The following is a 23,689-nucleotide window of genomic DNA, read 5'->3' on the forward strand; positions in this document are numbered from 1 at the left end:
CAACTAAATGAACTGCTCACACTAACCCTCAGAGACTCTACTATTTATTAAACAATATTTATTTTTACGTATATAGATTTGTTCTGCCTGTGTAACATTTGTCTATGTGGTATGTCTGGTTGTGCGTCTGCATGTTTTGCATCGAGGACCGGAGAAGGCTGTTTCGTCGGGTAACATTTGTCTGTGTGGTATATCTGGTTGTGTCTGCGTGTTTTGCATCGAGGACTGGAGAATGCTGTTTCGTCGGGTAGCATTTGTCTGTGTGGTATGTCTGGTTGTGCGTCTGCGTGTTTTGCATCGAGGACCAGAGAACGCTGTTTCGTCAGGTAGCATTTGTCTGTGTGGTATGTCTGGTTGTGCGTCTGCGTGTTTTGCATCGAGGACCGGAGAACGCTGTTTCGTCAGGTAGCATTTGTCTGTGTGGTATGTCTGGTTGTGCGTCTGCGTGTTTTGCATCGAGGACCGGAGAACGCTGTTTCGTCAGGTAGCATTTGTCTGTGTGGTATGTCTGATTGTGCGTCTGCGTGTTTTGCATCGAGGACCGGAGAACGCTGTTTCGTCGGGTAGCATTTGTCTGTGTGGTATGTCTGGTTGTGCGTCTGCGTGTTTTGCATCGAGGACCGGAGAACGCTGTTTCGTCAGGTAGCATTTGTCTGTGTGGTATGTCTGGTTGTGTGTCTGCGTGTTTTGCATCGAGGACCGGAGAATGCTGTTTCGTCAGGTAGCATTTGTCTGTGTGGTATGTCCGGTTGTGCGACTGCGTGTTTTGCATCGAAGACCGGAGAGCGCTGTTTCGTCGGGTAGCGTTTGTGCAATCGGATGACAATAAACTTGAACTTGAAAAGTATATAACCATATAACAATTACAGTACGGAAACAGGCCAACAGCTCTTGTAGTGGATGTAAAGCTCCCAAAAACAGTAGCAGAGTACATTTTCCACTGTCTACAGATGGATATTTATTCTACAACGAACAGGGATTCAGCTTTGCATTGGTGTGATTCTGGTCGATGAATTACAATTGCAGAGTCTGTGGGAAAACACCTCTTCCAGTAAGGAAGAGACAAGTTTGTTGGAGGGTCATTGATGACGATGAGTTTACTGGTAATGCTGTAAGAAATAGAAAAAGACAAATGATCTGACATAATACCTGCAGAAGAGTTTGGAAGCACATGACTGGAAATTGCCGCGCTGTCAACATTTCACACGATAAGAGGGTGGAGTTCTTCAATTTGCCAGAGGACATGGAACAGATGTGTAACTCGGCTGTCAAACACACCTGACATCATTTCATCATTGCCTTTCCATTGTTTGGTGACGTACATTTTTCTTGGCACTTTCTACTGGGTGTTTCTTGCAGATTTACAGGGAGAGAAAGATCAACCTTCCTCTTTCATTTACAATTGGTGCTATTTACTGTATTTAGTAACTGTATTTTTCAGATCCTGGATATTAATATTTAGAATGTTTCCACCTTTTTATGTTTCTGCAGTCATTCGATAAGTTAAATTCCAATGGTTTTCTATTTTCCAAAAGGAATCCCAGTACTGGCAATGGAGAGGGTTCAGAGATTCACAAGAATGATTCCTGGAATGTGGAAAGGGGGGAAACCGAGGAGAGTGTTAGATAAATTAACAGAGAGGTACAACCAAGGTGGTTTGCAGTTACCAAACTTTAGAAATTATTATAGAGCCGCATAATTAAGGTTTTTATCAGATTTTTACCAGACAAGGGAAAAACCAGACTGGACTAAGATTGAACGAGATAAAATAAGGGAGAAGGTACCGGAACATATACTTTATAAGTGGGATGAAAAGTTGGAGCAATATAAAAACTCACCAGTATTGCATCATTTACTTAATATATGGAAGAAAATCCACTGAGAAAGGAAAAAAACAATTACCAAATACCAAAATTATATATTTTTTAATTTTTTTTTCCCCACACTATGAACCATATTGACCAAAATACACACAAACATTTCCCTCTTGAACATACGCAGTGTCATTTTCTCCCCCTTTCCCCCTTCCCTCCTTCACCCCCCTCCCCACCCACTAAACCTAAATGTTCAATATATACGATACAATAAACCCATTAAACAATGTCATCACACAATGAAAATAAACAAGAAAATTGTGTCATCAACTTTTACCCATTGGGTCAGTTCATTTCGTCTTCTTCTCCTTCTGTCATTTCATGGGATGGAGGTCCGCGGTCAGTCCTCTCTGTTGTGTTCCATGTACGGTTCCCAAATTTGTTCGAATAATTGTGATGTTATTTCTTAAATTATATGTTATTTTTTTCAATGGAATACATTTATTCATTTCTATGTACCATTGCTCAGGTTCTCTTCTGATTTCCAGGTTGACATAACACATTTTTTATACCAAAATTATTATTGACGCAAAATCCACTAATACCTTTTACAATAGACAACCTTTCCTTTAGAGAATGGGAGAGAAAAGGAATTAAAAGAATAGAAAATTGTTTTTGGGAAATAAATTATTATCATTTGAACAGTTGAAGTACAAATATGGATTAACTCATGGTACAATGTTTGCATATCATCAACTGAAAGCTTATTTAAAGGATAAATTGGGAAACAGACTGAGGTTACCAGAAGGAAGCAGCTTTGAATATGTAATTACAGACACAATGATAATTAAAAGATTTATAACGAACATGTACATTAAGCTGCAAGATAAGGAAAATGATTAAATAAACTATACACCTAAACAGAAGTGGGAAAAGGATTTAAACATAAAAATTAAAAAATGAAGTATGGGAAAAGTTATGTTCTGGAACTATGAAGAATACAATAAACACAAGGTTACGCATGATACAGTATAATTGGTTACACAGGTTATATATCACTGCTCAAAAATTTAAAAAATGGGATTCAACATTATCAGATAGATGTTTTCGCTATAAGAAGGAAACAGGAACAACATTACATGCAACTTGGGCATGTACGAAAGTAAATATGTTTTGGGAAGGTCTAAGTCAGATATTAAATAAAATTACAAAAAATAACATACCAAAAAAATCCAGAGATCTTTCTTTTAAGTAACATAAGAAGTAGAGAATTAGGCCTCAAATTGGATAAAGTGCATAAAAGATTCATTATGATCGCCTTAGCGATCGCAAAAAAATGTATAATATCAACTTGGAAAATGGAAGAGAGCCTGAGAATACAGCAATGGTACATGGAAATAAATAAATGTATTCACTGGAAAAAATAACATACAATTTAAAAAATAAAGTCACATTATTTGAACAAATTTGGGAACCGTACATGGAACATAACAGAGAGGGCTTGCCTCGGACCTCCACCCCCTAAAATGAGAATGATACAAAGACAAAACAACTAGATTCAGTGTGTAATAAATAGACAACGTATTTTTCTTGTTTATTTTCCTTTCTGTGAAGATATTGTTTTATGGTTTTATTGTATTGTATATGTTGAATATTTATGGGTTTTGGAAGGGGGTGGGAAGAGGGGAGGGAGGGAAAGGGGGAAAAAAGGGAGAAAATGCCACTGTGTAAATTTAATGAGAAACGTTTGTACATATTTTGGTTGCTATGGTTCACAGTATGAAAAATTAAAAATTATTTAAAAAAAAAAGAATGATTCCTGGAATGAAGGGATCAACATATGAAGAACTTTTGACGGCTCTTGGACTGCACTCAGAAGAATGAGGAGGACCTCACTGAAGCATTTCAAATGTTGAAAGGCCTGGGGAGAATAGATGTTTCCCACAGTCAGTGAAACTAGGTCAAGAGAGCAAAACTTCAGGATTGAAGGGGACCAATTTATAACCGTGGAATTTCTTCAGAGAACAGTGGACCTCTGGAATTTTCTACCACGGGCGGCTGTGGAGGCCAGGTTGTTGGGTGTATTTAAGGCAGAGATTGATGCACATCTGAATAGTCAGGGTATCCAAGGTTATGGGGAGGCCAGGGAGTGGGAGAATAGATCAGGTTGTGATAGAATGGCGAAGTGGACTCGATGGGCCAAATGGCCTACTTCTGCTCTTATATCTTATGGTCTCATGCTGCAGTGGGAACTGATGTGCCACAAATTGGCAGCAATAGCCAATATGTGAGCAATGTGAGCAGTGGATGTTACTGGTTTGTATGCATTTGTATTGGGACTGTTCCAAACCCATTGGTCATCATGTTCATCAATGGTGCTGTTGGACACAGGAGTCGTTTAAAATTCGATTACTGATTTCCCTTTCTTACCTATTCCACTATTAAGATGCAGAACATAGTAATGTACAATATTTAAACTACACACTCAAGTATATAATGCAAGAATTTGATCGACAAATTTGCTGACGTTATCACAGTGGAGGGTTGTATAAAGGATGGGACGAGTCAGCATAGAGGATGGAGATAGAAAACTTGGCCGAATGGTGCACCAACAACAACCTTACAATGTCACCAAAACTAAGGAGCTGATTGTTGACTTCAGGAAAGGAAAGCCAGAGGTTTACAATCCAGTGATCATTGGGGGATTAGAGGTGGAGAGGGGGAGCAAATTTAGGTTCTTGGGAGTCACGATCTTGGAGGATCTTTCCTGGACCCAACACATCAATGGCATCGTGAAGAACTCAGGAGTTTGCGGAGTTTGGTACAGCACCGGGGACCTTGCAAATTTCTACAGAGGGACGCCGGGTAAATAATGGCAACTTTTTCTTCACTTTACGGCAGGTAGAAGTTGAAGTGGATCATCCATGTGACATTTTTAATGTATTATTATGTAACAAGATCACCCCTCACTTTGTCACTTTATTTTACACCCAAATTAATCTGAATATTTATCTCTCTTTTATATTTATTTGTCTCTCTTAATTAAATTCAATTATTTACTAGTCCAGTTTTTCTTTGACGCTCATGTACATTGTACAGTGACAATAGGCTCATCTTCAACCAGTCTGTCCAACCTCTTGCTAGAACTCAACCTTTCTCATCCTGGTGAATCTCCTTGGCTCCTTTTCCAACTTACTGATGTTCTCCCTGTAGCAGGGTGACCAGAATTGTACATAGTACCCCAAGTGCATTGTTACCTATACCTTGTATAGCTGAATCACGAGGTCCCAACATTAGAACTCAATACCATGCCCAATAAAGGTACCTTAATCATGACCTTATCTCCCAGAGTGGCCCTATTCAAGGAACCATGCACCAGTACCTCTTGGTCTCTCCGTTCTACAATGCAGAGCAGTAATAGATGGTGGCAGTTATTGGAGTGGTAAGCACATCGCTATTTCTGCGCCATCGACCCAAATTTGAATCTGGAGCCGTCAGTAAGGAGTTTGTATGTCTCTGTGGATTTCCTCTGGATGCTACGGTTTCCTCCCATGTGGCAGACATTTGTGCTGAGAGGGTTAATTAGTCACATGGGTGTAATTGGGTGGCGCAGGCTTGAGGGCTGGAAGGGTCTGTAACTGTGCTGTATCGATACATTTCAATGCTAGAGCTCCAATCAGCATGTTTTTGCATGGCACCAGGAAATGATCACTCTATCAAGTCATTGGCTTCGTTCAGAACAGGTATATTGGGAGTCTTGGCTTAGAGCTCAGGAGAGGGATTAGCTCACCATCTAGCACTGCAAAGGGCTCAGAACTGCAGCCTTAACAGGTGGAATTGTAGCGGTAAGACAATGACGTTCAGGAACCTTTAGAAACATTTACTGGTTAAAATGGAAAATTTAGACTTCATGCTTTGGCTACAAATAGCATTATTATGAAGACTTTGAAGTAGATCAATTAATGTTTTCTTCTGAATTTCAAATGTATTGGCTGTTAACTGTACCAGACCAGCCCCACCACAACCCACACCCATTTGCAGTTACTATTTTTGTCACATTATCTTCACCTGGCAATATACAGCTCATGTACACGTCCCACTCAAGCCCAACAGACCCAATGTCACAATGGAACGTCGAGGTACAGATGGCATCGCAGATGGGTTGAGAAAGATCAGTCTTCGGATAAGTTCTCACAGAGGGCTTGAAGATCAAAATCTGCAGATGAAGACAATGAATCTTCAACCTGAAACAGTAACTCATTCTTCTCTCTCTAGATACTGCCTAACCCACTGATTATTTCCAGCATTTTCTCTTTTCTCTTTTTATTTCTCGGGGAGCTGCTGGTAAGGCAACACTGCTGATGGTGTGGACTCCGAGAGAATGGGGAGCAGAGACACTTCGCTCCCTCTCAGGGTCCTACTGCCCAGTCCTACTACCGCCAGCTCCATGCACACTTCAAATAGACTTTTAAAGGAGCCAATGATGTTTCATTTTAAAACCCTGTGACCACAAGGTCTGGGCCCAAGATGGCAGTGCCTGTGTTTGGCAGCTGCCTCGAGGGATTGCAGACTCTGGGGAAACAAGAGGACTAGGGCAGGGCACCAGAAATGGGGAGAACATCCCCATTGAGAAGAAGCAGAGGAGATGGTGACCATAGCGGTGGACCAGCAAAGGGTCTCTGCGGCTGAAGAACACAGAGGCGAGGAATCCACGCAGGCTGAAGGCAATTTGCAGTCATAGGACTCACATCAGGTTGTGGACTGCTAGAGACTGGCTGAAGGAGTACCAGGTATTAGAACCAAGAAGCGAGAGGGTGCTGAGGCCGGGGGTGGAGTGGGAGCTTGGGCACTGAAGGCTTCCTGATCGTGTCGGAGGTTTGGATCTGGAGTTTTTGTGGCCGATGGATCAAACAGGCCTTTGTGTGGCTGCAGGAGGCGCTGGAAGCGAATCCACACACTTGGGTGCCTCTGAAGAGACTCTCTTTTGCTTCTCTTTCTCTCAATGCAATTTCTGCTGATGGTGAATCTTTGTGTGCCTTACAGTAGACTAAAGGCAAAATTGTGTAATATTACACCCGCTTTATTACGTCACAATAAAAGAATTTTGAATCTCAATATTTGCATTTATTAATGCAAAAGAAACATTCATGAAAAAGTAAATGGACTGAAGCATCGATTTATCAACACCGTATTTAATGTTTCTTCTTCAGGTTACCAGATTTCTCTCAATGCAGTTCATCAGATTCGTTCAAAGTTACCCATACATAATAAACCTACCACATAGGTTGTAACTCTGGATTAAGATTAGGCGCTTGCTTGAGCAGACTTCGACAGCACCTTGAGGTCAGCGACACACTTGGCAATGCTCTCTTTTTCCTATGAAAAATTTAAAGCAAAATATAAAGATGGGCACATTCTTTTAAGCTACTGTAGGAAGACTAAAAAAAATCATAAAGGAATTGGTGAAGTAAAGACAAAACTGGGTGGCATATTGGTGAAGAAGATCCCTATCCATTTTGAGTAGGCAATCTTAAGGAAGGTTGTAACTGCCACACTGACATGAAGCCGGCCCAGAAGCTAACCTCGGGCAAGACTGCAGGTTACTGTTAGACCACTCTCTTGCCTCCCTCTCTTCCCCATCCCTCTCTCTCCTTTCCTCCTTCCCTCTCCATTCTAAGTTATCCCCTCCCCTATCACCTCAGCCTTTTCTGATCTCCCACCCATATCCACCTCTTGCCTGAGGGCCTGTGCTCCTCGTCTTGCACGTCTCCCATCATTTTTATCGAGCCACCTGCCTGCTTTTTATCTTGATGAAGAGCTCGGGTCTGAAATGTTGGTTATATATCTCTTTTTGCTGCATAAAGAGCGCTGCATGACCAGCTGCAATCACAGCGTCAGCAGATTTTCATGTTTAACCGCAGAAATCTGGAGTTAAAAACAACTGGAGGAACTCAGTATTCATGGAGGGAAATGGAGAGTCAAAGTTTGGGGTCAAACCCCTGCTTCAGGATTGAGAAAGGAGAGGAACAGATGACATTAAAGAGTGAGAGTGGGGGTTAAGTGTGTGATAGGTGAACTGAGGTGGATGATGGACAGATGGAGCCAGATGGGGTGAGCGGAAGGTGAGGGTGGAACAATGGCCTGATGAGAAGAGTAGGGGAGGGAAGCAGTGGAAGGGATAGTAGGAGGAGAAGATGTGGGTTACTTTGAGATTGAGGTTACAAAACGGATAACTGGATGAGACAGTAGGGAGTGAGGAGTGGTTTACAAGGGTTACCAAACCAGTTACAAAAATCATTTTTTTTAAACATTTTCAGATATAAAATTTATAAAATTAAGGACAAGCTGAGATTCTTCAGCAATAATTAGTCTAGCACGTCCTTTAAGAAGCAGTTAAACTCTGTCAACAAGATGTTTCTTAAAGGTTTTCACTGCAATAATTCCAATATGAAACACTTGTTTTTACAGACGCGAACAGCACGTACTGTGGAGAGGCTTTTCTGGTTTTAATGTAAAACCCTGTATGAGTGCACCTTCTCTGCCGGTAACGTCGATGTACTGGTCAGCTCCAGAGCTATAGAGCAGACAACATATTTGGAATTTAACATGTCCATAATTGGCTCACGGTGTTACCATGAGCACAAGATTGGTAAAGGAACATTTGGCCATTCAGTCTGCTCCACAAATCCACCTTGAGCTAAACTGTTGTCACATTTAGTTCCAATTTCCATTCTTTTCCCCGTATCCCTTGATACCTTGACTAATTAGATACCTATCAATCTCCCCCCAATGATCTGGCCTCCACAGTTGGATGTGGCAACAAATTCCACAAATCCACAACCCTCTGACTAAAGAAATTTCTCCTCATCTGTTTTAAATGGATCCCTTCTAATTCTAAGACTGTGCTCTCTTGTCCTGGATTCACCCAGCAAGGGAAACATCTACTCTGTCCAATCCTTTCAGCATTTGAAATGTTTCTATGAGATCCTCTCTCATTCTTCAGTACTCCAATGAATACAGTCCAAGAGCTGATAAATGTTCCTCATATGTTAGCCCTTACAGTCCAGGAATCTTCCTGGTAAATCTTCTCTGTACTCTCTCCAACATTATTACATTTTTTCTAGGAAAAAGGGCCCAAAACTGCACATAGTTATTCCAAATGAGTCTCACTAGTGCCCCATGGAGCCTCATCAACACCATTCCCCTTGAAATTAATGCCAACATAGAATTCGCTTTATTGCCAATCCAACTTGGTGGTTAACCTTTGTTATCCTGCACGAGGACCTCCAAGTCCCTTTGCACTTCCCATCCAAATAATAATCTGCCTGCTTAGTTCCTTTTCCAAAATGTACAACCGTACATTTCTCAACATTATATCTCATCTGCCGTTTCTTTGCCCTCTCTCCTAAACTGTCCAAGTCTCTCTGCAACCTTTCAGTTTCTTCAACTCTTCCTTCTCCACCATCTATCTTGTTGTCATCTATAAACTTTGCCACAAAACCATTCATTCCATAATCTAATCATCGATAAACATTGTAAAAAGTGGCCCCAACACCGACCCTGATGAACACCACTAGTAACCGACAACCAACCAGAACAGGATCCCTTTATTCCCACCCTTTGCTTCCTGCCTATCAGCTAATATCTTTCCTGTAATTCCATGGGCTCTCATGTGGCACCTTATCGAAGGCCTTTTGAAAATCCAAATACACATCCACAGCCTCTTCCTTGTCCACCCTACTTGAGATTTTCTCAAAAAAGGTTGGTCAGGCAGGATCTTCCCTTCATGAACCCATGGTAGCTGGACCTATCATGTCATGCACCCCGAGGTATTTCATAATCTCATTCTCGAGGATTGACTCCAATATTCAAGCACTGACGTCAGACTAATAGGCCTATAATTTCTATTTTTCTGCTTCCCTCCTTTCTTAAACAGCGGAACTACATTTGCGACCTTCCAGCCCTCCAGAACCATGCCAGTCCATTGATTTCTGGAACTTCAATTCCAATGCCTCCACAATGTCCAAAGCCGCTTCCTTCAGAACCCATGGGTGCACCTCATCTGGTCCGGGAGATGTATCTACCTTTAGTCTATTCAGTTTACTAAGTACTATCTCTCTAGTAATCCTGACCGTCCTTCATTCTATTCCCTGAGACCTCTGACTATCAGGTGTTGTCTTCCTCAGTGAAGACTGACACCAAATACTCATTTAGTTCCTCTGCCATTTCTTTATTACCCATTATAATTTCTCCAGCATCATTCTCAATCGGTCCTAGATCTACCCTTATCTCTCTTTTACTTTTGACCTATTTAAAAAACGTCTTCGTATCCTTTTGTATGTTATTGGGCAACTTCCTTTCATAATTCATGTTTTCTTTCCTAATGACTTTCTTTGTCTCTTTCTGCAAGTTTTTAAAAGTTTCCCAGTCCTCTGTTTTCCCACTGTCTGCCCTCCCTTTTGCTTTTATTTTAGCCGTAACCTCTATCGTTAGCCACATTTGTGCCATTTTTCCATCGATAATTTTCTTCTTTCTTGGAATATATCTATCCTGAACTTATTTCTTGTAGAAATATCCTCCAATTCTGTTCTGCCGTCTGTTAGGTCTGCTTTGTTCATGAATGAGTGAGTCAGACACCAGACTGAGTCGAAATCAAGGTTCTTTGTTCTTTATTACCGGATTGTAACACTTGCAACTAACAGTGTTAGTTGGAGAAGGCGCATTCTGCCGTTATCAGCAAGTGGTGTTTTTTTATACCTCACGATTCGTACTTAGTAAATTATCATACCATGAAATTGTCCAATGAATAAACTGTTGCTCCCCTTCTCTGTTAGCCTGCTGCACATCATTCTTGTTAGTGCCAAGCTTATCTTGAGTGTACAAGGTCACATCTGCATTCTGTTACTCCTTAGTACTGGGTGATTCCTTCTCCGGTCCCATCTCATGATGTTTTTACCTTACACGTCCCCCCATCTTGCTTACCTTTGGCAAAGTCCGGTCCAGTAATTAATCAGACCCCTTCTTTGAGTATACATTTAATGTCAAGGATATGAAGGGGAACTTGAGAAGATGTGGCGCAGGGTGCTGAAGGTGCAGACTGCGGCAAAGAGAGGGTGAACAATCTACCTGCTTTTTCTGTTTCTAACATTCACAGTTCAATTTCCCTTGGGAGGTTTGAAATCCAATATTTTCTCTGGGAAAGTTGGGCCATGGAAGGAAAATTAAAGATATAATTAATAAGAGCAAAATTACAGCTGGATTAGCATTGGTCAACACTTTTGAGTGTATGTTAAAGATTTTGGGCTGTTGAGCATGAAAATCAGCCTACAATTTTCCTATCATGTAACATTTTTGAGTTACAACATATTTTTGTGATTTCCTGTCATATTTTTAATATGCTTCAAGCATACAAAAGCATGAAGTGCGACATGTCATTGAAAATTCATTTTCTGCATTCGCACTTGGACTTCTTCCCTGCTGATCTTGGTGCAGCCAGTGACAAATATGGTGAAAGATTTCACCAGGACATTTCGATTGTGGAAAAGCGATATCAGGGCAACTGGGATCATCAGTGCTGGCCGACTATTGTTGGACACTGATATGAGAGGCATCAGATGCGGAGTACAAATGAAAATCAGTGGCAAAATATTTTTAGGTCAGTTAAACATGCTAAATTCAATAAAAGTTAATTTAATGTTTCTCCAACGTCCTATGTGATCCAGCAAATCTGAAATTAGCTTTATGTTCAGCTTGAAGTTGGTTATTGTAATTCCCAAATTTTTTTTTCAGGAAGAAAACCTTTAGGAAAAAAATTGTTGTCCAGGGTAGTTGACTAGTGTGTGTATATTTAAGACCTGCAAGCAAGATTATTCCAGTAAACTGTGAATAAAAAGATTGCAAATGTGCATGCTGAGATTGACATGATGAACATGCAAGGTGCCGACGAGATAAAATGTAAAACCCTGTGGGAAAAGTAGCTATTAAGAAACAGTCACATGATTTTCTGATTCATTTGGAAACTTGTTATATAGGCCCAAAAACTCAACAGCTGTCAAGTACAAAGAAGGTGCCCCAGAACCCAACAATGATTCTGCTAATTTGCTCCAGATTCTGTATAGAAGGAGGGGAGATCTCATTAAAACATTTTGAATGTTGGAAGGCGTAGACAGGATAGAAGAATAGAAGTAGAAAGGTTGTTTCCCATGGTAGGAGAGTCACAACTTCAGAATTGAAGGGTGTCATCTTAGAGCAGAGATGCGGAGGAATTTTTTGAGCCAGAGGGTGGTGAATCTATGGAATTTGTTGCCATAGGTGGTTGTGGAGGCCGAATCATTGGGTGTATTTAAGGCAGAGATTGATAGGTTCCTGATTAGCCAGGGCATCAAAGGTTATGGGGAGAAGACTGGGCAGTGGGGCTGAATGGGAGAATGGATCAACTCATAGGCTCACTTCGGCAGCACATATACTAAAACTCATAGTTGAATGATGGGGCAGACTCAATGGGGAGAATAGCCTATATCTTATGGACTCCCACTTATCTGACCAACAATCACCGTGACTTTGTTTCGTTCCTCCACCCACCTGCTGTGGTGTAATGCTCTGGATCACATTCTTCTCCACCCAGTTAACCATGTGTTCCTGAGCAAGCTGTCGCTGTAGGTTCTGGCGACTGATTTGGTAATCCAGGCGCTTCTTCACTGCATCATATACCATGTGCAGGCGCTCACGGTAGTTGGTCTCCAACATCATAGCTACATTATTCTGTCAACAAACCAGCAGTAGGTCAGTCTGCTGTGTGTTTCTGATTAATTATATTTGTAACTTGACACTTTACTGTTACAAACTAACAATCCTTTTAATTTTTTTGTGGGACTAAAGGGACTTTCATAGCACTAACAAAGGAACAACAATGGAAAATTCACCAGACAATGGTAAATTCAAAAAACAATAGGTTTTATTAAACTATCAATAACATAACATTTTTTACTTATCTCTAAACTTAACTCTAAATTTAACCCCACCATGCACAAATGTAAAATGTATGTATGCGTGTGTGTGTCCATTTTAAATACTTCAGCATCATTTTAGTGTTGCTTGAAGGTCTTAAATTCTCAGTTCAGAAATATTTATAAAGCACTTTTAAACATCATCAGGCCTCTTCAGTCACAATTCTTTTGATCTGATGCCTTGAGAGATATTCTTTAAATAGAAGTGACCATCTTTTGTACCTCCAGTGAAAAGGAGAATACAATTCTCGTCTTCCCAGGATCAAATCTTCTTTTTACTGAAGATTTTGGAATCTGTTTTCCACACGAAGAATCTGCCCTCTTTTCAAAGAGACAGCGAATGTGGTTACTCTCTTCCATGATGAATTCACAAACCCAGACAAGGGTTAAAAAAATGTGGCCATACAAAAATGGACCCAGAGAATTCTATCCTCTTTTCCAAAGAGACAGCAAAGTGGTCTTCCTCATTTCAAAAGAAACTTATTCTATGTTCCCCTTTTCCCAAGAGTTCAACCCTGTCTTTCACAAAGGTTCCAACCCCTGTGTGTGTCACAGGGTTTTGACTTCTGTACTCTCCAAATTGAACTCATCCAAAAATGTCTGAATTCAATAATATATTTCTCCAAATCATGTGACAGTTATATCATCAACCAGGTCAGTCCCAATTCTTGGAAATCACATGACTATTAGGTCTATTTCTACCAAAATTCTGTTCCTTTTTCAAAACCATTCCATATCCATAACAACCTCTGACCTCATCTCTGTTCAAGAGGCTTAAGTGGTTTTTTAAAAAAAGATGGCTTCCTCAGCAGTAATGAGTACTTAGATACTTTTAATAAGGCCAACACTCCATTGTTCTTGAATAATTAAGAACCACTTCAGATCTATGAGCTCTGTCTTTCCAAGATGCTGCGACTCTGAGAATGAACTCTCTTCTCTGAGTACAATGGTCCTCTGTAAATGTGCAGTGTGACTCTGTACCAGCCCACAACTAACTTATTGAGAATATACAATATTTTAACTCTAGAATTTACGAAGACATATTTATAAGAAATATAACAACCTTAACCTAAATATTACTATTAACACAGATTTATAACATTACCATCATTACATTGTGATTAATATGCACACATCAGTCAGGTAGCTACCTACCCCCTGACCTTTTAAATCATTGCCGGATGTTAAACCAGCCCCTAAAAATTCCCTGAATCTTATTTAGTGAAACTTCTGTGGTTATATCACCAGAAATTTGGATCAGAAACAAAAGTAATATTTAAAACTCAACCAATCAGTCAAAACTTGTGAAACTATTCAGTAATCACCAATGGAAGATATTTGACTCCAATATAAAAGGCAAAGGTGATATGCTGAGGCTTTACAAGGTGTTAATCAGACTGTATTTGGAGTCTGTGATCAGTTTTGGGCTCATATATAAGGAAGAATATACTGGCATTAGGGCCAGAGGAGGTTTATGTAAATGATCCTGGTAATGAGAGGGTTAATGTAAAAGGATCATTTGATCTCTCTGGGCCTGCACTACTGGAATTTGGAAGGATGAGGTGGGATCTCATCAAAAGGGTGAAATAGAGAGAATTTGGAGAAGACGTTTTCAGTAGTGAGAGAATCTTGGACTGGGGGAAAAAAAAGGAACAGAGATGAGGAGAACGAACTGAAGCTGTGGAATTCATTGCCACAGACAGCTGTGGAGGCCAAGTCATTGGGTCGATTTAAATCAGAGGTTGATTGGTTCTTATTGTGCAGAGTTCTGGTTGCCCCACTAAAGAAAGGCCAAGAAAGAACAAGAGAGGAGATTCACCAAGATTTACCGGCAATCAACTGCCCCAGTTATTGCAAGAGTGTGAAGACATTACGTTTGTTATCCTTGGAGCAGGTAAGACTGAGATGGTAGGGAACAAAATTATGAGAGGCATAGACAGGGTAAGAAACTTTACCCATAGAATAAGCATCTAAGAGCAAATGGTCTCGGTTTATAACGAGAAGTAAGAGGTTATGGGGAGATATGAAGAATTTTTCACCCAGGATGATTGAAACCTGGAATGCACTGTCTGGGAATGTGGCAGAACCTGGTACTCTCAACAACATCTGGACAAATGAAATCAGAATAGACAGATTCTTGATGGTTGGCATGTGCATGGTGGCCAGTTTCTACTGTATGACTTTATATTTCTGCTCTTATGTCAAGAAGCCAAAGATTTAGGCATTTCCTTGAACTGCATCACCTCCCTGTGACCTAAACGCACATCTCATTCCTCCAAAACAAATGTTCCTTTTTCATGCTATCACAGTCTTGATGGTGAAAAGTCCAAGAAATTATTAAATGAACACGTGATCTTTAAAGCAGAAATGTGTCCACTGGAAGAAAATCGTTACACTCTGACAAAAGATTATCTTAAAATGTCATCTCTCCAAAACTGCTGCCAAGTCTCAGTATGACCTGTATCTTCAATTTTCTCATTAAGTGAAGATGTTACTTTTTCTAATCAATTCAACAGCAAGATACCAAATTTATTATGATCAGAGCAGCCCACATTCTTACCAACATATAGGTATGCGCTGCTTAATGTCTGTTCGGGCAACGTCTGACCGCATGTACCTCAGCAATTTAGAAAAACTGATCGCTAGCTATAGGAAATTGTATACTCACTGATCCTACTGACCCACACTCTCCCCACAGCCCTGTGTCAGTCCCCACTGATCCCACTTCTCCGATCTCTCCCCACAGTCGCATGTCGGTCCCCACACTGATCCCACTGCTCCGATCTCTCCCCTCAGCCGCATGTCGGTCCCCACACTGATCCTACTGCCCTGGCTCTCTCCCCACAGCTCTGTATCGATCCCTACACTGATCTGACTGCCCCCCTCTCTCCCCACAGCTCTGTATCGATCCCTACACTGATCTGACTGCCCCCCTCTCTCCCCACAGCTCTGTGTTAGTCCCTGCACTGATCTAACTGCCCAACCCAAGGAACTGAGGGGCATGAAGAATTGGCATGAAAGAAATAAAGCCAACTGTATGTAGATCTGCCATGATCATAGTAAATGATAGGGTAGGGTAAATTACTATTTCAATATTCCCACCAAGAATTTAGACTGATTTACACCGACCACACTCATGTGCATTTTGGTGGTAGGCAAACACAGCACAGGTTCAACCAAATTATTCTCAGGGCTTTTATTTTGTTTGGGTCAACTCCAAATTCAGGCTTGACCTATGCCAGTGAAGCCACAATGGCGCTTGTCTTTGAGGCAGAATAACTAAACCAGGTTTGTTTCAGCAATGTTTGTGCAAATACTCTTAACAGATGATCCTCTTTCAACGTTTAACCTATTTTTCTCACTCGAGGGTTAGGATTAGGTAACAGTATACCCACCATTCTTTGATGTACTGCAATACTACACTTGATTTTTTAAAAACACCCATGTGACAAATTCACCTACTAATCCCATTCATCTTTGGAACATGGGAGGACACCAGGGCACTCAGAGTAAAGCCAAGTGGACATGGGGAGAACTCACAAACTCCCTGAGATGAACCTGGATCACTGGTGTGCAATGGCAGGGCTCTAACCATGCCACCCAAATTCGACAGCTATACATAATACAGGTCAACTTTTCTGCAAAACGAGGCTTTTCACTGTATTGTTGATCCGAGTGACAATAAACCATTCAATATCACTGGCCAATAGGAGAAGCTTCATACAACGCAACACATTTTCTACCAAGTGATGAGAAGAGTAGAGCAAAAGCTTTTAAATCCATGCTTATTAATTAAAGCAGGAAAGGGATCACAGAAAGAGTTCATACCAAAAGCAACGGAAAAAATGGTGCTTTTACCCGCTTCGCATGAAAGAGGTGATGACGTCCTTCTATTCTCCACTGCTCTTGATTTTCCTCTTTAATGGCTTCTGTCAGGCTGGTCAAGGCAAAGTCTTTCACCTCTTTTGCCGTTTCAACTTTTTCCTGTTATTGTCAAACAAATGTGATGACAGACCTGAAAACTGAATCAGTGATCTTCTGTGACAGGTTACGTTTAGTCAGCACATTTCCTTCAAAGCCATTTCTTGACTAAATAGCTCCATGTACATTGACCAGTGGCCGAATATTTTTAATCACTCCTAAAATTAAAATGATTGCACAACTAATCATCATACAGTCTGGCAAAGACACCCAGATTGGGATCAGACTTCTTTTGTTTAAATTTTTTACACATACAGCGCGGTAACAGGCCATTTCGCCCACGAACCCATGCTGCCTCATTACACCCAACTAGCCTACAACCCCGGGTATGCTGTGAGAGGAAACCAGAGTTCCTGGGGAAAGCCCACGCAAACACGAGGAGAATGTACAAACTGCTTACAGACAGCTCCGGATTTGAACTCAAGCCCCGATCGCTGGCACTGTAACAATGTTGCACTGTAACAATGTTGCACTGTAACAATGTTGCACTGTAACAATGTTGCACTGTAACAATGTTGCACTGTAACAATGTTGCACTGCAACAATGTTGCACTGTAACAACGTTGCACTGTAACAACGTTGCACTGTAACAACGTTGCACTGTAACAACGTTGCACTGTAACAATGTTGCACTGTAACAATGTTGCACTGTAACAATGTTGCACTGTAACAATGTTGCACTGTAACAATGTTGCACTGTAACAATGTTACACTGACTGCTACACTAACCGGGCTGCCCTTGTTAAATCACATCATACCTCATTCAACTTGTCAGCAAATTTTCCCACATCCTTTCCAAACTTCTTGACACCGTAAACAATAAGAATGCCAATAGAGATAGCAGAAAATGTCTCATGATTAATGACATAAATTTCCTTTGATAGAAGATAAGTCAACAGTCCAGTGCCAAATATGTAAGGGCCTACAGAGTAAAGCAAATACAAATGATTAAACTTGTCCCAAGGTAGAACATTTCTTCTTTCTAGTCATTGATAGCCCATAGCCACCAGAGTACCATAACCTGACAGCTTGAACACAGACATCATTCAAACTGCATTTAAATAAAAGCCAGTTGGTATTAAAACATTTTGAATGTAACAGTATTAAATATCTTCACAGCCAGCACTTTTAAATGAAATTCTTTAATTTCGTCTACTGTAAGGAAGACAGAGTTACCACTTTATCCAGCGCCCCTCACAGAATTGAGGATCCAGCAAGGAACAAACCTGGTTTACAAGACCAGCGCTCTAACCACTGACCATATCAAATCCTGCAGACTCTATATCAAATTTGAAAATACACAAATTATGTTAGAAAAGAAAATTTTTCTGAAAATAAAATGTGAACTACAGTACTAACTTTATATTACTTCCTTAACAATAAAAATGCAGAAGATTTCTGTTTCACATGCCAGATAATGTAAACTATTGCGTGTATGCAAAGTTCACAGAATGAATACAGCGATTTGGAAAGCAGAGGAACATATTTGGGAAGCAGAGGAATATTTCAAACATCAACTATTTTGTACTGACCTGTTACTCCAGTTTTGGGATAAAGGAAGTGGAAAAATTCTTCTGGAATCAAACCGAAGCGCACCTTGCCTCCTTCTTCGGGAAGGGGAGGGACTGGTGCCCGAGACTGAATACTGGCATGGAAAGTCCTGGATACAGACACCAAACTGGAAGAATAAAGTGACTTCAGATTTCAGTGAGTTAGCAAATGGTTACATTTAAGAAACTTTAATTCCTCCAAGAAAAAAAATAATGAATTGATCTCTTCAAAGATTAGTGGTGCTGTCATGCAAATTGAAAGCAAAATAAGGGTGAAAATTGTGAAAACAAAAACAAAACCAATGATAGTAATGTCACATGTTTAGATATGATGGTGGCCGAGATAGAAGGAACTAACCTTGCACTGATAGGGGCAGATGACTTCAGAAAGGAGCCTGCAAAAAAGATGATAGTCAAACTTGTTATTTGGATGCTGCAATCAGAATCACACTTTCTTCCTGGGTTTTAGCAGAGGATGTCCTGAGGCAATAAATGACACTGCCCAACACAGGTTCTGCCTCTCTCCTTCCCTTCTTCATTTTTCCATACAACTAAAAACATAATGCTGGAGAAGGAAGTAAAACACTGGTCTGTAGACACACAATGCTGAAGAATCTCAGCAAAGACATGTGTGTTGTCTATGTTGTTTTTGTGTAATCTCGTGATGTGATGCTTTGGAAGAATGTTATTTTGTTTATTACTCTGTACTGTTTTACAGTCTGGTCTTAAATGACAATAAAGGCATCGTATTGAGCAGCTGAGTTTCTCCAGCATTGTGCTTTTCCTTCAACTATGGTGTCTGCAGATTTTCGTGTTGTACTTCATTTTTCCATTTGCCCTGTTAAATCTTTGCAATTCATGAAGCCACCCCTTTCCCCCAATAATCTTCCCTGTGGCCTATTCTCCCCACATTGCCCTCCAAATTCTTATTGCTCACCTTCACACAAAGAGCAGTTTGTGGTCAATTTACCTGCCAATCTGCATGGTTTTGGAGGTGGGATAGAAGTTGAGCCTCTGCAGGAAACCTACATGGTTACAGGAAGGATAGGCAAATTCTGCCCACAGGTCAGGGCCGAACCCTGTGGCTTTACCAGCTTTACCACTGTGCAGTCATTCCCTCCATGGTCCAGCACCTTCTCCACAATCACCTGATGCATCCAACACCACACTCACAACCATCTCAAGTTCCTTCTCACCACGTGATATGAAAGCAGTGGGACATTTGGCTCAAGGTGCTTTAGTTAGTTCTTTATTTATATTGCACTTTTTTTTCCCAATTTGCACTGACCAAAGTGGTGTACAAACCAAGGCAATCAATTGAAACTAGTTCAACTATTAACAGAACAACAGATTAAGATGCTATAAATAGACCATAATTGCAGTGAATAGTGCAATGCTGCTGGAGGTTAGAAATGTACAAAGGGTTTCAGACTTTAAACGCTAATGACAGAAGATACATTTTTAACCTGGATTTAAAGCATTTGAGGGAAGGGGCTAGTTTAATGGTCAGGGAAATGTTGTTCTGCAGTTTTGGGGCCACAACCACAAAGGCCCAGTCTCCCCTTTGTATGCTTGATCAATGATATGATGGCTGATACAGTACGTCCGCAGCAGCTCCTTGCAACGATCCCACATCTAATAATCACAAATATGCTGTGTGACTGAGCCTCCAAACCCATTTGGGATAGTGAATTCTAAAGATTAGTCCTTTATTCCAAAACTGGAGTAACAGGAACATCACCTGACATCCAGAAGGGAGAGGGCAGACTGTGCAGGCATGTGATGTCAGTTGAGTTGGAGTCAGGAGGCTGCAATTGAGTTAATTGATTAGGGCCAGAGTGGCATTGAGATAATAGATAAGGATGTATAAAAAGAGGGATAGGTGTTAAAACAGGCCAGCAACAGAATGGCTCAGAGGAACATTGTGGCTGAGGAGGAGTTTGCTCCCAGTAAAAGTGTTTGCTTTAATTAAGCTAGTTAATTAATTGAGGAATTGGGTAATGGAGGCAAGTTAGGACAGTCCAATTTTCCAATTGCAAGATGTGGGAAGTCAGGGACAACACATTTGTTTCTGATGACTACACCTGCAAGTAGTGCACCCAACTGCAGTTCCTGATAAATTGAGTTAGGGAACTGGAGTTGCAGCTAGATGAACTTCAGATCATTTGGGAGATAGAGATGGAGAGGAGTTTTAGGTAGGCAGCTGGGTGACTGTCAGGGGATGCAGGGGGGAGAAGAGAGAGCAGAGTTCTCCTGTGGCTCTTTCCATCAGCAATAGGTAAACTGTTGGTGGGGATGACCTATCAGGGTCAAGTTGTAGTGGTCATGTCTCTGGCACTGAGACTGGACCCTTGGATCAGAAGGGAAAAGAGGGACAGATAAAGGGTTCTGTGGGAGAAATTGAGTATCTTGAATACTCTGTGGCCTTCCTGTTGACAGGGTCTGAGATATCTCTGATTTAGTTCTCCTGATTCTAAGGAGGGAGGTGAGCAGCCAGATGTCACGGTCCATGTAGGGACTGATGATGTGGGTAGGGAGAGTGAGGAGATCCTGTTAGGAGAGTGGAACCATAGAACCTTCAGTGTGGTGATTTCAGGAATGCTACCTGTGCCATGTGCTGGTGAGGTTAGAAATGGGAAAATAATGCAGTTAAACAGATGGGTAATGAGATGGTGCAGGAGGGAGGGCTTCACATTTCTAGAGAATTGGGCTTCGTCCAGGGAAGGTGGGACCTGTTTGGCAGGGACAGTTTGCACCTGAACTGGAGGGGGATGTATCCTTGCCCAGTAGGTTTGCTAGTGCTGCTCTTTGGGTGGGTGGGTGTTTAAATTAGATTTGCAGAGAGGAGAACCAGAGTGATAGAGCAGATAAGAGAACCAGAGTGATAGAGCAGATAAGAGCTGGAGGATGTTCAGGGTCATGTGAGGACTACATGTAAAGAAAGAAAGCAGAGGTTTGTAAATGATATCCAATGTATCTATTTCAATGCAAGGAGTATTGTCGTTAAAGCAGATGAGCGTAGGGCATAGCTTTGAATGTGGGATTATGGCATTATTGCTATTAGTGACACTTGGTTGCAGGAGGGGCAGGACAGGCAGCTCAATGTTCCAGGGTTCTGATGTTTCAGACATGATGGAGGGGGAGAGATGATAGGGGAGGAGTGGCATTGCTAGTCAGGGAAAATATCACAGCTGTGTTTGAACAGGACAGTGCTGTAGATTCCTCTACAGAGGGCATATGGGTGGAGCTAAGGAATGGGAAAGGTGTGATGACACTAATGGTCTTGTATTATAGACTGCCCAATAGTCTGAGAGAATTGGAGGAGCAAATCTGTTGGGAGAAAGGTAAAATATTAATTTAATTTCTGCAGAGGATAGAAAATATAATAGAATAAAGAGGAAAAAAACAGGAAGGCAAAAAAGACATGAGGGTGCTTTGGCAGATAATGTGAATGTAAATCTGAGGGGCTTCTACAAGTATATTAAGAGGATAACAAGGGACAAAATTGGTCCCATAGAGGATCAGAGTGGCCAACTATGTGTGGAGCTTCATGAAATTGGGGAGACCTTAAAGCAGTTTTTTGCATCACTATTCACTCAGAAAACTGGGCTAGTGCATATGGATGGAAGGGAAACAAATAGAAGTGGCATGAAACAGAGATTAGGAGGATGTGATTGCTGCCTTGCAGTGAATAAAGGTAGAAAGAAAATCCCTTCGGCCGGATATGATGTTTCCTAGGGCCTTGAGGGCGACGAGTGTTGAAATTGCAAAGGCCTTGGCTCAGCTAGTCCCAATAACCATATAACTGGTGAAGTCCTAGTAAATCTTCTCTGCACTCTTTCAATCCAATTGATAGCCTTCCTGTAGCTAGGCAACCAAAATTGCACACAATTCTCCAAATTTGGCCTCACCAATGACTTGTATAACTTCAAGATAACATCCCAACTTCCTGTACTCAATACTTTGATTTAGACAGAGTAAATGTGATTAGGCTCTTTTCACTTGGATTCGGAGAAAATGGGAGCAGGATATTGGGACTAGCTGAGCATTGGTTGGCACAGACTAGAAGGGCTGAATGGCCTGTTTTTAGTGGTGTAGTGTTCTATGATTTGAAACAATTCAACTCTAAGAATGGGACAATGGTAATTTTATAAAGAGACACCATTTATTTTTTTGAAAGGGTATGTGTCCGGTCTGTTTAATCTTATTTAACAGGACACCCAACTACCTAATAATGTCAGAGAACACACATAACATCACCTACAACCCTGAGATTTTTTTCCTGTGGGCTAGACAGAAATGACCACTTACTGGTAGTGGGAAATTAGATGAACCTTTACTGCTTTTCTTTTCTGGGCATATCCAAATTCCAATCCCTCTGCCCCCATTTTGAAGTCCAAATTTGGAGAATTGTGTGCAATTTTGGTTGCCTAGCTACAGGAAGTCCTTTCTACTGATGGTTCCCCAACCCAAGTATTTCAAGTGTTTTCTGTATTTCAGATTTCCAGTATCTGAAGTTTTCAAAGATTTCCGTTCACAGGTAGTGTTGACTTCAAACTCAGATCTAGCCAGTTTGGGAGACTGACTAACAGAGGACCTGCTGGAAGAACTTTGCAGATTGAGCAACATCAGTGGGATAAAATTAATAGTCAATGTTTTGGTGGCTTTTTTTTCTCTCATTAATGCAGGTTCAGCAGTTGAGCTGCTTCAGAAGTTTTATTTTCCACCAAATTGCAGCATCTGCAATCATTCACGTGTCTCCAGTTAACTAGTTTTGTTCCACTTCACCCTCTACTTACCACTGCAAATGGAAGTGAGGTTATTTAAAAATAATTATCCCATCACTCAGCAAAGTCCATTTCCACTCTCACTCTGACCCAGATTCCAGGGTCTTGGCATCCTTCTGCCCTTCCAGCCTCAATCCCAGGCTTGGGCCCCCTCCCCCAACCCCAAGCTCCACCCACTTCCAGTTCACCCCAGCCCCTTCGGTTCCAGCCCCCCCCCCGGCCCCTGCCCCCGTCTACCCTCCCAAGTCCCCCTGCCCGAGGTCCCCCTCTCCTTTCCCCGGGCCTCTGAGCCTCACTAGGGGCGAACTCCGCCGCCCCCCCCCTCCGCCGCCCCCCCCCCCTCCGCCGCCCCCCCCCCCTCCGCCGCCCCCCCCCCTCCGCCGCCCCCCCCCTCCGCCGCCCCCCCCCCTCCGCCGCCCCCCCGCCCCTTACCGGAGGCGAGCGCGGCGCGGGCCAACATGGTGCGGCGGGTCCTCTCCTTCACCGACCTCCGCGGCAAAATGGCGGCCCAGGCCGGTCGCGGGGCACGATGGGAGGCGTGGGGCACGATG

General features: G+C 41.7%; 1 protein-coding gene across 4 annotated transcripts; it reads right to left on the reverse strand.

Moving 5' to 3' along the window:
• Positions 1-933: 933 nt before the first annotated feature.
• On the reverse strand, positions 934-23,677 carry atp5pb (ATP synthase peripheral stalk-membrane subunit b). Of its 4 annotated transcripts, XR_011358545.1 has the most exons (9): positions 23,571-23,677; positions 18,710-18,746; positions 18,334-18,479; positions 17,560-17,723; positions 16,679-16,804; positions 12,396-12,575; positions 7,092-7,190; positions 5,883-6,030; positions 934-1,109 (listed from the first exon to the last, which is right to left on the reverse strand). XR_011358545.1 is itself a non-coding variant. In XM_069942248.1 (8 exons), the coding sequence occupies exons 1-7, from the start codon at positions 23,596-23,598 to the stop codon at positions 7,119-7,121; spliced, it is 753 nt and encodes a 250-aa protein (XP_069798349.1). In that variant the 5' UTR covers positions 23,599-23,677; the 3' UTR covers positions 934-1,109; positions 7,092-7,118. The 4 variants fall into 4 exon arrangements, 3 of the variants coding, with proteins under 3 accessions (XP_069798349.1, XP_069798347.1, XP_069798346.1); XM_069942248.1 differs by lacking the exon at positions 5,883-6,030; XM_069942246.1 differs by lacking the exon at positions 934-1,109 and having other exon boundaries at positions 5,544-6,030.
• Between the last annotated feature and the right edge of the window lie 12 nt (positions 23,678-23,689).

Source organism: Narcine bancroftii, chromosome 5 (assembly GCF_036971445.1).
Source record: "Narcine bancroftii isolate sNarBan1 chromosome 5, sNarBan1.hap1, whole genome shotgun sequence".
Taxonomy (NCBI): domain Eukaryota; kingdom Metazoa; phylum Chordata; class Chondrichthyes; order Torpediniformes; family Narcinidae; genus Narcine; species Narcine bancroftii.